This window comes from Bos indicus, chromosome X (assembly GCF_029378745.1).
Source record: "Bos indicus isolate NIAB-ARS_2022 breed Sahiwal x Tharparkar chromosome X, NIAB-ARS_B.indTharparkar_mat_pri_1.0, whole genome shotgun sequence".
In the NCBI taxonomy this organism is placed as follows: Eukaryota; Metazoa; Chordata; class Mammalia; order Artiodactyla; family Bovidae; genus Bos; species Bos indicus.
Window position 1 is genome coordinate 145,058,021 of NC_091789.1, and position 13,906 is coordinate 145,071,926.

Genomic DNA, 13,906 nt, shown 5'->3' on the forward strand with positions numbered 1-13,906 from the left:
ATCCCTCTTCTGTCCAAAATTATGATCGTAGTTATACTGGGAAGTTGGGGGCCCCGAGATATGTGTCTGCGTACTTGGTGGGAAGGAGGTGCATGGAAAAGAGACCACATCCCAAGTGGGATCGACAGTCACCCAGAAACGGAACAAACAAAAGCAGCAGCAAAACAGAATGTAAGCAAATGCCCAAAGAAATCAGCTGAAAAGTTTCAACAGCTTCTCTGGAGGAAGAGGAAATGGCAAGTGGGGAGCTGCTGGGTTTAATAACAAGCCCCGAAGAACTATTTGATTATTTAAACTGTGCAACAGCCGTTTTGATAAAAAATAAAAACAAAACTCAAAAAAGATACACTAACAACTGCGGCCCTTTCCTTCCTGAAGAAGTAAAAATGTTGCCTTTAGAGCCCTGGCTGTAATCTACCCTGCCTGGGTTCTCTTTGACCTTCACAATTCGCCTTTGATCTGAAAGTCTTGGTCACTTTAGAAGCTACCCCAACTCTTTCCAATTCACCCAACCAAGGCAGTAGATACTGCCTCCAACTTTATAGCCAGGAGATTTAAAAAAAAAAAAAAAGCCCACATTTTTTTTAAACTGTGACTGTGCAATTCAGAATATCCTGGTTTTTCACAACAGTCTGATTTATTCAAACCTGAAATAAAGTTGTTTGTTGTTCAGTAAGTCGTGTCCAACTCTTTGTGACCCCTTGGACTATAGCACGCCAGGCTACCCTGTCCTTCATCAGCTCCCAGAGTTTGCTCAAACTCATGTCCATTGTGTCGATGATGTTATCTGTCTCATCCTCAATCGCCCCCTTCTCCTCCTGCCTTCAACCTTTCCCAGCATCAGGGTCTTTTCCACTGAGTCAGCTCTTCGCATCAGGTGGCCAAAGGACTGGAGCTTCAGCTTCAACATCAATCCTTCCAATGAATATTCAGGGCTGATTTCCTTTAGGATGAACTGGTTTGATCTCCTTGCTGTCCCACGGACTCTCAAGAGTCTTCACCAGCATCACAGTTTTAAAGCATCAATTCTTCAGCGATCAAGCCTTCTTTATGGTCCAACTCTTATGTCCATACATGACTACTGGAAAAACCATAGCTTTGACTATACGGACCTTTGACGGCAAAGTGATATCTCTGCTTTTTAAATGAGATTTATTTATTTATTTGGCTGTGCCAGGTCTTAGTCATGGCATGTAGAAGCCAGTTCCCCGACCAGGGATCGAACCCAGGCCCCCTGCATTGGGACTGCAGAGTCTTAGCCACTGGGCCACCAGGGAAGTGCCTTTGCTTTTTAATACACTGTCTAGGTTTGTCATAGCTTTCCTTCCAAGGAGTAAGCGTCTTTCAACTTCATGGCTGCAGTCACTGTCCGCAGTCATTTGGGAGCCCAAGAAAATAAAATCTGCCACCGTTTCCACTTTTTCCCCCATCTACTTGCCATAAACTGATGGGACCAGTTGCCATGATCTTAGTTTTTCTGAACGTTGAGTGTTAAGCCAGCTTTCTCACTCTCATCTTTCACCCTCATCAAATGAGTCCAATTATTTTTTCAGTGATAACCTACTGTGCTTGTACTTAGACAAGTTCTCCCAAAGAGGGGCCTTAATTAACATCCCTACTGGTCAATGCAAGAGGCTCTGTGTATCACAGAGCCATGCAGATATCCGATCCACCCAGGTAACAGGAAAACAATTGTTCCACAAGTTACACCCTCCCTCTCCGGGACACTGGCAAGTTTTTTTTAAAAAAAAAAAAAAAACAAAAAAGAACCAGGCAACCCTGAGCGCTTTCAAAGTCCTTCGTGTGGGTGGAAGGTTCAGCGTGGGAGAGCTCGGCTTGCAGAAATGTCTCCTCAAAGGATGGCCTGACTGCGGTGTGTGAAAAGTAAAAGAGGTAATGAGACTGAATAAAGTCTGTTCAGCCTTCAAATCCTGAAATAATCTCGCTGGCTGTTTACACTGTGCCCAGTGTACAAGGAGCAAAGCTCCCCAGGGCCCCAAAGAAATCCACAGACCCAGGTTTATTTGCACGCTGACACAAAACAACTTTGGCAAGAGGACCGCTCCAAAACGCTTTCACCAAATAGAAAAACCAGCCGTCTCCAAGCTGGGAGCCCAGTTTCTTCGGCCGCGAAATAGAAAGGTGAGTGAAGAAATTCCAGCTCATTAGGACAAGGTGAGAACCACTAATTTTTTTATGAGTCTTTCATTCTCCTTCTCCTTTCTACATTTAGCTCTAGGGCAAAATCGTTTTTCTTTTTTTGAAGGGTGAACGTTAGGACATGTTCCAAACTACTCATAACTGGAACAGGAAGGGCAAAATCCTTCCCGGTGGGGAAGCGTGATGCAAACCTCAAGTTTACAGCTTTTCATGCTTAGAAGCCTCTGGGTTTATGAGTGAGTCAAGATGAGTTGGGAATTCCGAGCTGGTGCTAGTATGTTAAAGGACCCGACCACCAATACAGGAGACTTAAGAGATGTAGGTTCGATCCTTGGGTCAGGAAGATCCCCTGGCAACGCAAATGGGCAACCCACCCCAATATTCTTGCCTGGAGAATCCCACGGACAGAGGAGCCTGGCGGGCTACAGTCCATGGGGCCGTAAAGAGTCGGACATACTGAGTGACTAACACATAACAAGCTGAGTTAATTTCTAGGAGAGGAAGAACACACACACCCTCCGCCTCCACCCTCTGCACCTCAAAGCTCCGTTTTTTTGCCCAACTTCCCATCCCCACATGGAAAACACGTCATGAGGATCAGAGGTGAGAACTTGCAGGACCCAGAGAGGCAGAGGCTGGCACAGGCGGAGAAAGACACACCTGAAGGCCAGTTGGCAGGCAGGTCTACCAACTGCAAAGGTATTTCAGCACGGGAGTGGGGGGAGACCTCACCCCCCCTTTTTTTTTAAACCACACTGTGAATTTTTAATACAAACGTGTCTTTGGAACTCCACTCTTCTCTGAACAGACACAAACTGCAGCTGGCCTCAAAGCGGCCAGGACCTCACCTTGCCCAGGAGTTGCCCTGGCTACCACAGTACCCGAGCTAGCTAAGGTGGGGGTGTCCAGCCCTCATCCACCCACCTTTTCTGTCTATGGAGCCCTGGGATATGGGCTGTGGGATTCTGCTTCAACACAGACATCAAGCAAAATGCAGAGAGGCTGAGATAAATCAGCTCCCAATCCATAGCTCGGGGCTTCCCAGGTGGGCTCAGCGGTAAAGAATTTCTCGCCTGCCAATGCAGAAGCTGCAAGTTCGATCCCAAGGGTCAGGAACATCCCCTGGAGGAGGAAATGGCAACCCACTCCAGGATTCTTGCCTGCAGAATCCCACGGACAGAGGAGCCTGGTGGTACATGGGGCTGAAAACAGTCAGATAGGACTTGTGACTAAACCAAAATTTACAGCTCACTGACATGAATGAATCAGCCATGGGTGTACATGTGTCCCCCATCCTGAATCCCCCCTTCCACCTCCCTCCCCATCCCATCCCTCTGGGTTGTCCCAGCGCACCAGCTTTGCGTGCCCTGTTTCACGCACCAAACTTGGACTAGTCATCTGTTTCACATATGCTAATATACATGTTTCAAAAACCACCACAACATAGTAATTAGCCTCCAATTAAAATAAATTTTTTTTAATGAAAAAAAAAATTCACAGCTCACGTCTACAGATGCCCTGTTTTCAAAACCTTCAACGGTCATTGCCAAAGAGCTTGGCTCTTGGCGGGGGCAAATATGGGGGCATCAGTGACAACAGCTTGTCCTGCCCAGGGGTCACCCGGTCACCGATCAGCATGACTCAGCACAACCCATAAAAAACGCAGCCCCTTTCAGACACAAGGCGACCCGCCGATGGCTCTGAACCTTCACTATCAGGAGGACCTCTGAACTGGGACATCACTCACCTGGGTGTGTGGGCCAATCACACCCCCTCCGACCCCCCAGTGTGTGTCCTGATTCTCCCCCCATCAGCCTGCCTTCGGCTTGCAAACCAGGAAGGACATTTAAAGACATAGCCTTGCATCCAGCGAGGGGTTTAAGGGTCTGGAGACCCGGGAAAGGGGGCACACTGGCCAACTCCCTGCCCCCGCACCTCCCCAGGAGGTCCTGGTCCCCAAGAGGCAACCTGAAACTCATCAAGGTCCCAAAGGAGCCGCCCCTGGGACCGGGGAAGGCCCGGATGACTGTCTTTCTTCTGGGGGCGCTCACGGAAAGGCTCCGGCGTTCTCGGTTGGAGGGAAAAGGGGAAGGAGGGGAATCTAAGACGCGATGAGAAGGAGAAGCAAGGCTTCATTCCTTCCCGAGGTTCACAAACATTCCTGAGGCCGCAGGGGGCCCGCTGACACCCAGCTGGCGCGCTTCGGGCTGCCCAGTGAATCCCCCGGGTGGCCCTTCTGGAATCCGAGCCCCTCCGCAGACATTTCAGAAGTCAGGCCCTCCCCCAACCTCCCCCCACCGCCCCGCCGCACCCAAGTCTTCCACTTGCTGACCTAATGGAGAGAGGAACGCCCACCAACTGCAGCGCTCAACCTACTGACAACGCTCCTGAGAGGGCCCGCATCAGAGCAGAGCCTCAGAGACGCAGACACGTCAAGGTCTCTGGAGTTCCTTAGGGCAGGAATGTTATTTCTGCTGCACACACACAAAAAAACGGCCTTTTGTGTTTTTTTTCCAGACCTGGTAAACCTCAAGCTTACAAGTCAGTGTCAAGGTACTGAACGGTTACAAATCATGCTGGCTGCTTTTCTGGGGGACTGACTCTATGTGGCTCAGCTGGTAAAGAATCCGCCCGCAATGCGGGAGACCTGGGTTCGATCCCTGGGTTGGGAGGATCCCCTGGAGAAGGGAACGGCTAACCCACCCCAGTATTCTGGCCTGGAGAATCCCGTGGACTGTTTAGTCCAGTCACAAAGAGTCAGACACGACCGAGCGACTTTCACTTAACTCACCACGTATGCACTTGAGATTCCAACAATGCCACTCCGGGGGAGTCAGGGTCCCTTTAACCTTGACTCCGATCCAGAGAAAAGGCAGTTCCTCAGGGAGCAGCCCCCGCCCAGCGCCCATAAAACTCAGCTCGCCCATAAAACTCAGCTCTCCGGAGTTCCTGCTCCCATTTCCTTTTTTCCAGCTACAAAAAATGCAGATGAAGCAAGTATTTGTTTGAGTTTTACTATGTAAATAAAGCCTATTATCAGGGCCAGCACCGAGGAAAAAAACAGCCTTCCCCACCCAGGTTGGCCAGGCCAGGGGCCTCCCAAGCACCTTCAAAAAGAAGAATAAAGCACAGCTTTCCAAGCTAAAATCCTTTCAAAGCAAAAGTGGCGTACAGTTCATCTGCTGCTGCTGCTGCTGCTGCTAAGTTGCTTCAGTCGTGTCTCTGTGCAACCCCATAGACAGAACCCCATAGAGTCGTGGGCTCTGTGCAACCCCATAGACAGAAGCCAACCAGGCTCCCCCGTCCCTGGAACTCGCCAGGCAAGAACACTGGAGTTGGTTGCCATTTCTGTCTGCAATGCCCTAGAGAGGGCGATTTTGTGCCAGGGGGCACATGACAGTACAAGACACTTTCGGTTGTCACACATGGGAGAGGGGGTTACATTGCCAGTGGGTACAGGCTAGAGTTACTGCTAGACACCCTACAATACACAGGAAAGGACGCCCCCCACACCCCACTCAGCAAAAAAGGATCCAGCCCAGAACATCAGAAGTGCCAAGGCTGAAAAGCCCTCGTGGTGGTGGTGGTGGTGGTGGTGGTGGTGATGTTAATTTCATTTCTCAGTCATGTCTGACTCTTTGCGACCCCGTGGACTGTAGCCGCGATAGGCTCCTCTGTCCGTGGAATTCTCCCGGCAAGAATCCTGGAGTGGGTTGCCATTTCCTTCTCCAGGGAGATCTTCCCCACCCAGGGATCGAACCCATGTCTCCAACTGGAGAAGCAGCAGAGATATGCAGGGTCAAGATCTGACCCTCAGGGCCCTTCTCAAGATGGGACCTCAGGGCTGTTCCATCTATAAAATGGGCTAATAAAACTCCATCAGGAAATCAGGGACTGAGCCGGCCTTGTTCTTGGTATCACCTCCAGCTCGGAGTTGTACACTCCCAGGAGGCTTTCAACCAAGACACTCGTCATCATACATCTTACACGGGATCAGGCTTCTTCCAAGTCAGATTCTGTTAGAAATGAGCTGTAAAATACCCCAGCGCTCTAAATATGTAACCATGTAATTTCAGCATTTCTTAAATGCAAAAAAAAAAAAAAAAAAGTATTAGAAGACCCATTATTTAATGAGACCTAGAGATGTTTCCGGAGAAGGCAATGGCACCCCACTCCAGTACTCTTGCCTGGAAAATCCCATGGATAGAGGAGCCTGGTAGGCTGCAGTCAATGGGGTCGCTAAGAGTCAGACATGACTGAGCGACTTTACTTTCACTTTTCACTTTCATGCATTGGAGAAGGAAATGGCAACCCACTCCAGTGTTCTTGCCTGGAGAATCCCAGGGACGGGGGAGCCTGGTGGGCTGCCATCTATGGGGTCACACAGAGTCGGACACGACTGAAGTGACTTAGCAGCAGCAGCAGAGATGTTTCAGTAGCTACTGGGAAAGAAAAGATTCAAAGCTTGGATTAATCCAAATTCTGGTGGTGAAACACGTTTCTCCAGTCTCCATCACAACAATCTACTTTCATTTTTTAAGACATTATAATGGGCACACTTTTCTCCATCCTTTCCTAATAAGTTCAGTTAAGTCGCTCAGTCGTGTCCGACTCTTTGCGACCCCATGAATCGCAGCATGCCAGGCCTCCCTGTCCATCACCAACTCCCGGAGTTCTCTCAGACTCACGTCCATCGAGTCGGTGATGCCATCCAGCCATCATATCCTCTGCCGTCCCCAATCCCTCCCAGCATCAGAGTCTTTTCCAATGAGTCAACTCTTCACATGAGGTGGCCAAAGTACTGGAGTTTCAGCTTTAGCATCATTCCTTCCAAAGAACACCCAGGGCTGATCTCCTTTAGGATGGACTGATTAAACCTCCTTGCAGTCCAAGGGACTCTCAAGAGTCTTCTCCAACACCACATTTCAAAAGCATCAATTCTTTGGCGCTCAGCTTTCTTCACAGTCCAACTCTCACATCCATACATGACTACTGGAAAAACCATAGCCTTGACTAGACGGACCTTTGTTGGCAAAGTAATGTCTCTGCTTTTCAATATGCTATCTAGGTTGGTCATAACTTTCCTTCCAAGGAGTAAGCGTCTTTTAATAAAGTGACAGTTAATTACTTTAGTTGTTAACAACCAGCTGTTGGATCATGAGCAAACATCACTGATGACTTAATCCAGGAGAAAATGCAAGCAGGTGAAACACTGCCAATACCACACAATACAGCATGTGGTTAAGAAATACACATGCGCGTGTGACAGCGTGCTCATGTGCATGTATATACACAAGTGTGCGTGGAAATTTAGCACGGGCATCCAAACTGTCCTGAATCCTCTCCATCCTAAGCAAAGAAACCACATTATCTCCAGTCACAGTATAACACCTATAAAAACCAAGCAGCAGTTTAAGGGAGGGACATAGGAGCATGTCAGGTTAAAATCACAAGCAGCTTTATTTCTGCAAAACCCTGAAGCACGATCTGGAAAGGCAGAGTGCATACACTGCCACCAGTCTAGCCACACAAAGACACACACACAGGAACACATACACATGCAGAGTGTGTACACTGCTACCAGTCTAGCCACACACAGATACACACACACACACACAGTGTGTACACTGCTACCAGTCTAGCGACACAGAGTCACACACATACACACGCAGAGTGTGTACAATGCTACCAGTCTAGCAACAAAGAGACACACACACACAGAGTGTGTACACCGCTACCAGTCTAGCCACACAGACACACACACACCCAAGACACACACACACACGACATAGACACACACACATACACCCAAGACACACCGAGCAACACACACCCAAACCGTAGCAACTACCGGGAGAGCCCATCAGAGGCTAAATCCGGAGCCAACAGCCCCCAGTGGTCTGCACAGGCCCTGGTTTGTGTCCACAGGCTCTACCGCACTGCTCCTTCGGTTTGTAGAGGGGGGCCCTCTTGCACAGGAAGATGTAACGCCACTAAGAACTCGGGGGTGGGGGTGTTACGACTTGGGGTACAGAGAAAGGGGGAGGTACTCCAAAATCCTTTTCCCCAGCTTCCGGTAAAACAACTGAATTTTTAGGCCAGTTTTCTTACCCAGTGGAAGCCCCCAAAGCAAGACGCTATCTTAAACAATATTGTACCACTTATTCGATCTGCTCTAACGACAGATCCGAGGAAGACAGCTTGAATTGGATCTGCGTGTGCTCTTTTTTAAAAGAAACACCTAAAGTTCTAAAGGCTTGGGGGATTCACCTGGTATCTTTTTAACCTTTACCATCCAAAATGTCTGGTAAAACTCATTATTTAAAAAGCTCAAGCTACTATGCTGTAAGGTATGCAGGGAGCACCAGATCTGCACAAGGTCTGCCCACTAAGCTGCCTCCCACTTTTCAAAGAATTCAATGCATTAATAGGTTGCACCTGGGTGAAATTTACAACAACAAAGACAGCCTCAACCCCCAGTTCAACAAAAATTCAGTGCACGTTTACCCTCAGAGTCTCTAGTTTATAACCATAAAAACATGAGAGAAAATAAAAAGATTAGTCCGGTCTCTCATTTGTTATCTAGGTAACAAAGCCACACCATCTCCTAAATGCAATCCGGTGGGGCAGGTTAGAAGTCAGTTCAGTGCTTCCAGCCGCGGTGAAGCAGGAAAGCAGAGAAAAAAACAGTAAGTCACCTTCAAACCCTTCTGCGAGCCAAGAATTTTTTTTTGCATTTTAAAGAGAACTTTGTCCCCAGGAATGGCGCGGCCCAGACCTTCCAAGAGAAACTGACCAACAGACAGTTTTAACCAGGGGAAAACCAAAGGACTGGTTTTGTGTTTTTACGGGTTTATACAGGCTCGGCTGCTGAGTCTCAATATGGGTTTTCGATTTCGAGGCAAAAAAAGTCAAAGTTCTAAAGTAAACCCTACACACACACACACACACACACACAGTTCAGTCGCTCAGTCGTGTCCGACTCTTTGCGACCCCATGGACACACACACTAGCAACTTATTCTCAAATCCCACTTTTATAAAGGACTCTGAAAACTTTCAGGTTTTTTTTTGCAAGTATCCAGGGCGCCGCGGATCTAGGGCTGGAAGCCAAACGTCAGTAAATATTGATGGGCTTTTGGGAATGGAGAAGCTGGCCTGCCGGCAGCTGCTCGCCCACACATCCTAGAGATAAGGGGTGCGGGTCCAAGTCGGGGTGCAGAAACAAGCATCCAAACAGGCTAACACAGGAGGAGCAGGCTCTGTCCACCCGGCGCACGTGGGAACGTTCCCCCCAGACCACTGGGCTGGCCCACAGGTACAGGCCGCCACTACCAAGGCCGGGAGTGACAGCGGAGGGCCGGGCCCCTTCCAAGAGGGGGAGGGGAGAGATCCGAAACAGGAGCCAATGGAACTATCGGCGGCGCCGGGAGCCAAAAAGAGCTGGGAAAGAAAGCAGGGCGGCCCAGGTGGCGCCCGGACCAGACACCTAAGGCGGGTCCCAGCGCCCCACGTTCTCTAAGGGGACCCAGGCAAACGCGAGTCCCGGGCCCCGGGCGCCACCCGAAACCCCCCCCTCGCCCGGCGCTCCTGACCTCGACGAATCCCCCGCCCCCCGAGGCCACCTCCGGGCTGTCACCATGCAAGTCCCGCGCCCCGCCTCACCTTGGTGATGACCAGCGGCTCGCCGTGCTCGCGGCCGCCCTTCAAGGTGAAGCCCCAAGGGGCGCCACCGCTCAGCTGCACCTCCACCAGGCGCCCGCCATCGGCCGTCCGTGCCTCGGCCTCCGCCAGTCGCTCCGGCCGCGCGCGGGGCTCGGCGCCCTCCATGTCGCGGGGCGCAGAGGCGGCACGGCCGCTCAGGCCCCCGGGGCCGCCTGACCCGTGCCCATACGCTCTGGAGAAGCCCAGCCGGCCGAGAGCGAGGGAGGCTCTCGGCGCCCCTGTCGCCGGCCGCGGACAAACTTGCGCTGCAACTTGCAAGGAAAGTGCCGACCCGGGGCGCGAGGGAGTACGGAGGACTCGCGGCGCTGCGCACTGGGGAAGGCGGTCCCGGAGGGGGCGGGCCCGCAGGGAGGGGTCAGGGAGCCGCGGGGAGGGGGCGGGCCGGCAGGGAGGGAGCGGAACAGCGGGGGAGAGGCGGGGAGATGCGAGGAGGGGGCGGAGCCGCGGGCAGGGGGCGGGGAAATGTGGGGAGGGGGCGGGCTGGCGGGGAGGGGGCGGGGAGCCGCGGGGAGGGGGCGGGGAGCCGCGGGGAGGGGGCGGGCCCGAGGGGAGCGGGCGGGGAGCCGCGGGGCCCGGCGCACGCTCGGGGGCAGGGGGCGGGGCGCATGAGACGAGGTTTGGCTCGCGCTATGCGCGAAAGAACAGGGGGCTCGCGCCGCGCGCGCGAGAAGTGGGACTCTCGTCGTGCTGCGGGCGCCGGGGAGAGAGCTAGCCCCGCGGGCGCAGAAACCGGTGTCTGGCGCCGCGCGTGCCTGGGGGAGGGCTGACCCGGCGCGCTCAGAAACGGGAAGGCGGGGGGAACTCACGCCGCGGCGCGCGCCCAGAAACTGAGGGCTCGCGCCCCGCCGCGCGCGTAGGAAGCGGGGGTGGTTCTCGCGCCGCGCGCGCCGGGGGGAGGGCCGGCTCCGCGCGGTCAGGAACGAGGGGGCTTGCGCCGCGCGTGATGGGAGGCTCCACGCGTGCAAGGTGTGGGGGCTCGCGTCGCGCCGCGAGCGCAGGAAGGGGCGGGGCTAGCGCCGGGCGCGCCCGGGGGAAGGCTGAACCCGCGAGCGCAAGGAGTGGCTCACTCCGCGCGTGCCGGGCAAAGGACTGGCCCGCGCGCGCAAGAACCAGGGTACTCGAGTGGCGCCGCGCGCGCAGGAAAGGGGGATGCTCGCGCCGCGTGCGCACAAGGCAGCGGCCTCGCGCCGCGCGCGCACGGGTCAAGGGCTGGCCCCACGCGCGCGCAGGAACTGCGGTCTCGCGCCGCGCCGCAGGAAAGGGGGGGCTCGCGCCGCGCGCTCCCGGGCGAGGGCTGGCCCCGCGCGCGCAGAAACAGGGGACGTACTCGCCCCGCGCTCGCCGCGGGGAGGGCTAGCCCCGCGCGCTCAGGAACGGGGGGCTTGCGCCGCGCGTGACGGGAGGCTCCGCGCGAGCAAGAAGTGGGGGCTCGCGTCGCGCCGCGTGCGCAGGAAGGGGCGGGGCTAGCGCCGCGTGCGCCGGTGGGGAGGGCTGACCCCGCCCGCGCAGGAACCTGGGGACACGCGCCGCGGCGCGCGCCCAGGAAGCGGGGTCTCGCGCCGTGCGTGCCGGGGGTGGCTCCGCGCACGCAAGAAGAGGGACTAGCGCCGCAGGTGGCGAGGGGCCCCGCGCGCGCAAGAGTGGGGGCTCGCACCGTGCGCGCCGAGGTAAGGAAGGGCTGGCCCGCGCGCGCAGGAAAGGGTGTGTGTCCAGTCTGGTTTGATTTCAAGCGAAAGTCCTAGCTCTGTGGGAGTGATTTCCCTGGCGAAGAGGGGCCATAGAAAGGCAGTATTTTAATACAAATCACGGCTCAGTCACTGTTTATGAACTAGCAATGGATCAAAATGGATGTCACAGACCCAGACCTGGCAAGAGCGCGTGGTTTCTGGGGGAGATGGGTTAAGATGAGACAGCACTGTTGAGGGCTCCCGGTTCTGAAGAATTAACCTCCCTCGCCCCCCGGGAAGGCCTGCTGACGGGCGAGAGAGCGGACTTCCCGACCCTGAGCTCTCCGCCCCTCACCCCTCCTCCTCGCTGCCAAGCATCACCCTCGTGAGGCCTCGTGGCGTTCCGCGCTGCCCTCACCGAGCCTGGCGCCTTTTCCGCCAGCGCGGGGGGTCGGGCGGGGGCCGCGGGGAGGCCCAGGGCACATGACGCCCCCTGCCCGCGGTCTCCGCGTCCAGCACATGACCCAGGCCGATCGGCAGACCCGAGCCGCGCGCGTCCCCAGCACGACCCATGGCCTCCCCGCGCCTCGGCACCTTCTGCTGCCCAACGCGGGACGCCGCCACGCAGCTCGCGCTGGTCTTCCAGCCGCGGGCTTTCCACGCGCTATGCCTGGGCAGCGGCGCGCTCCGCCTGGCACTCAGCCTCCTGTAGCTGCGGCCTGGGCGCCGGCCTGCGGGTCCCGAGGTCGCCTGGGCCTCGCGGCCGACCTCGGCCCGCGGCCCCCCCTCAGTGCGCATAGTGAGCGCCGCCGCCACTTGCGACGTGCTGGGCTGCCTGGGTGAGCGCGCGACCCGTCGGTGTGCGAGTGAGGACGCCCGACCCGCGGGTGGGGACTCGAGCGTGCGTGGTTCAGGGCGCGGGGCCCGCGGGTGGGGACCCGACTATTAGTGGTTGAGGGCCGGTGCCCCGCGGGGTCCCCTTCATGGTAGTTGTGTGCGCACGGCCCGTCGTAGGTGGGGACCACTGCGTGCGCGGTTGAGGACGCGCGACTCAACGTTGGGGACCCCTCCGTGTGAGGGTGAGGATGCCTGGCCCGCGAGTAGGGACCCATCTGTGCGTTTTGCAGGGCCCCCATACCTCGTTGGGGACCGTGCCGTGGGCGGTTGAGGGCTCAAGGCCCGCGTGTGCGGATTCCTCCTTACGTGGTTGAGGTGGCGCGGCTCGTGAGTAGGAAACCCCTTAGTGGGAGTTGAGGGCGCGCGGCTCACGTGTGGGGACACTTCCTTGTGCGGGTGAGGCCGCCCGGCCTGCGAGTAGGGACCCGTCTGTGTGTTTTCTAGGGCTTGCGCACCACGAGTGCGGACCACTCCATGCCCAATTGAGGGCTCGCTGCCCGCGAGTGGGGACTCATCTATGCATTTTCAGGACGCGGGTAACGCCGTGGGGACCCCTCCCTGTGCGACCCGCGGGTCGAGACCCCTCTGTGCCCAGTTGAGGGCTCGCTGCCCTAGAGTGGGGACCCCTCCGTGAGCGTTTAAGGGCGCACGGCCCGCGAGTGCAGACCCCGCAGTGCGCGGTGGACGCACGGCCCGCGGGTGGGAACCCCTCGGTGCGCGGTTGAGGGTGCACGACCCACGGGTGGGGTCCTCTCCATGTGTGGATTAGGACGCCAGACCCACCAGTAGGGACCCATCTGTGTATTTTTCAGGGATCGGATACCGCGGGTCGGGACCCCTCCGTGCCCAGTTGAGGGCGCGCTGCCCGCGAGTGGGGACCCCTCCGTGCGCGGTTGAGGGCCCATGGCCGACGAGTGGGGACGCCCTTCATGGGCGTGGAGGGCGCACAGCCTTGTGGTGAGGACAACTTCATGGGCGGTTGAGGGCGCAGAGCCCACGGGTGGGGAATCCTTGGTGTGCAGTTGAGGGCGCACGTACAGCCTTGAGGACCCATTCGTGCGCGGTTGATGGTGCGTGGCCCGCAAACTGGGATTCCTCTGTGTGTGCTTGAGGGCACGCGGCCTGCCAGTGAGAACCACTGCGTGAGCAGTTGAGGGTGTACAGCCTTGTAGTGGGGACCACTGCATGCGCGGTGGAAGGCACACGCCCGCGGGTGAGAAGCCCTCCGTGTGTGCTTAAGGGCCACTGCACGAGCGTGGGGACGCCTCTGTGCGCGGTTAAGGGAGCACGGCACGCAGGTGCAGACCCCTCAGTGTGTGGTTGAGGGCGCACAGCCCAGTGCTGGGGACCACTGCATGCGCAGTTAAGGGCACACGACACGCGGGTGGGGACCCCTGTGTGTGCCTGTGAGGATGCCAGGCCCGCGAGTTGGGACCCGACTGTGTGTTTTCCTGGGCA

The 13,906-nt window shown here is 56.1% G+C and overlaps 1 protein-coding gene across 1 annotated transcript in view; it reads right to left on the reverse strand.

The window, feature by feature from the left end:
- Nucleotides 1-10,206, reverse strand: part of SHROOM2 (shroom family member 2) — a 141,533-nt gene extending 131,327 nt beyond the window's left edge. The window contains exon 1 of the mRNA XM_070784573.1: nucleotides 9,825-10,206. Within this exon, the coding sequence (XP_070640674.1) occupies nucleotides 9,825-9,989 (165 nt within the window). The 5' untranslated portion in view covers nucleotides 9,990-10,206. The remainder of the gene's footprint in view (nucleotides 1-9,824) is intronic.
- Between the last annotated feature and the right edge of the window lie 3,700 nt (nucleotides 10,207-13,906).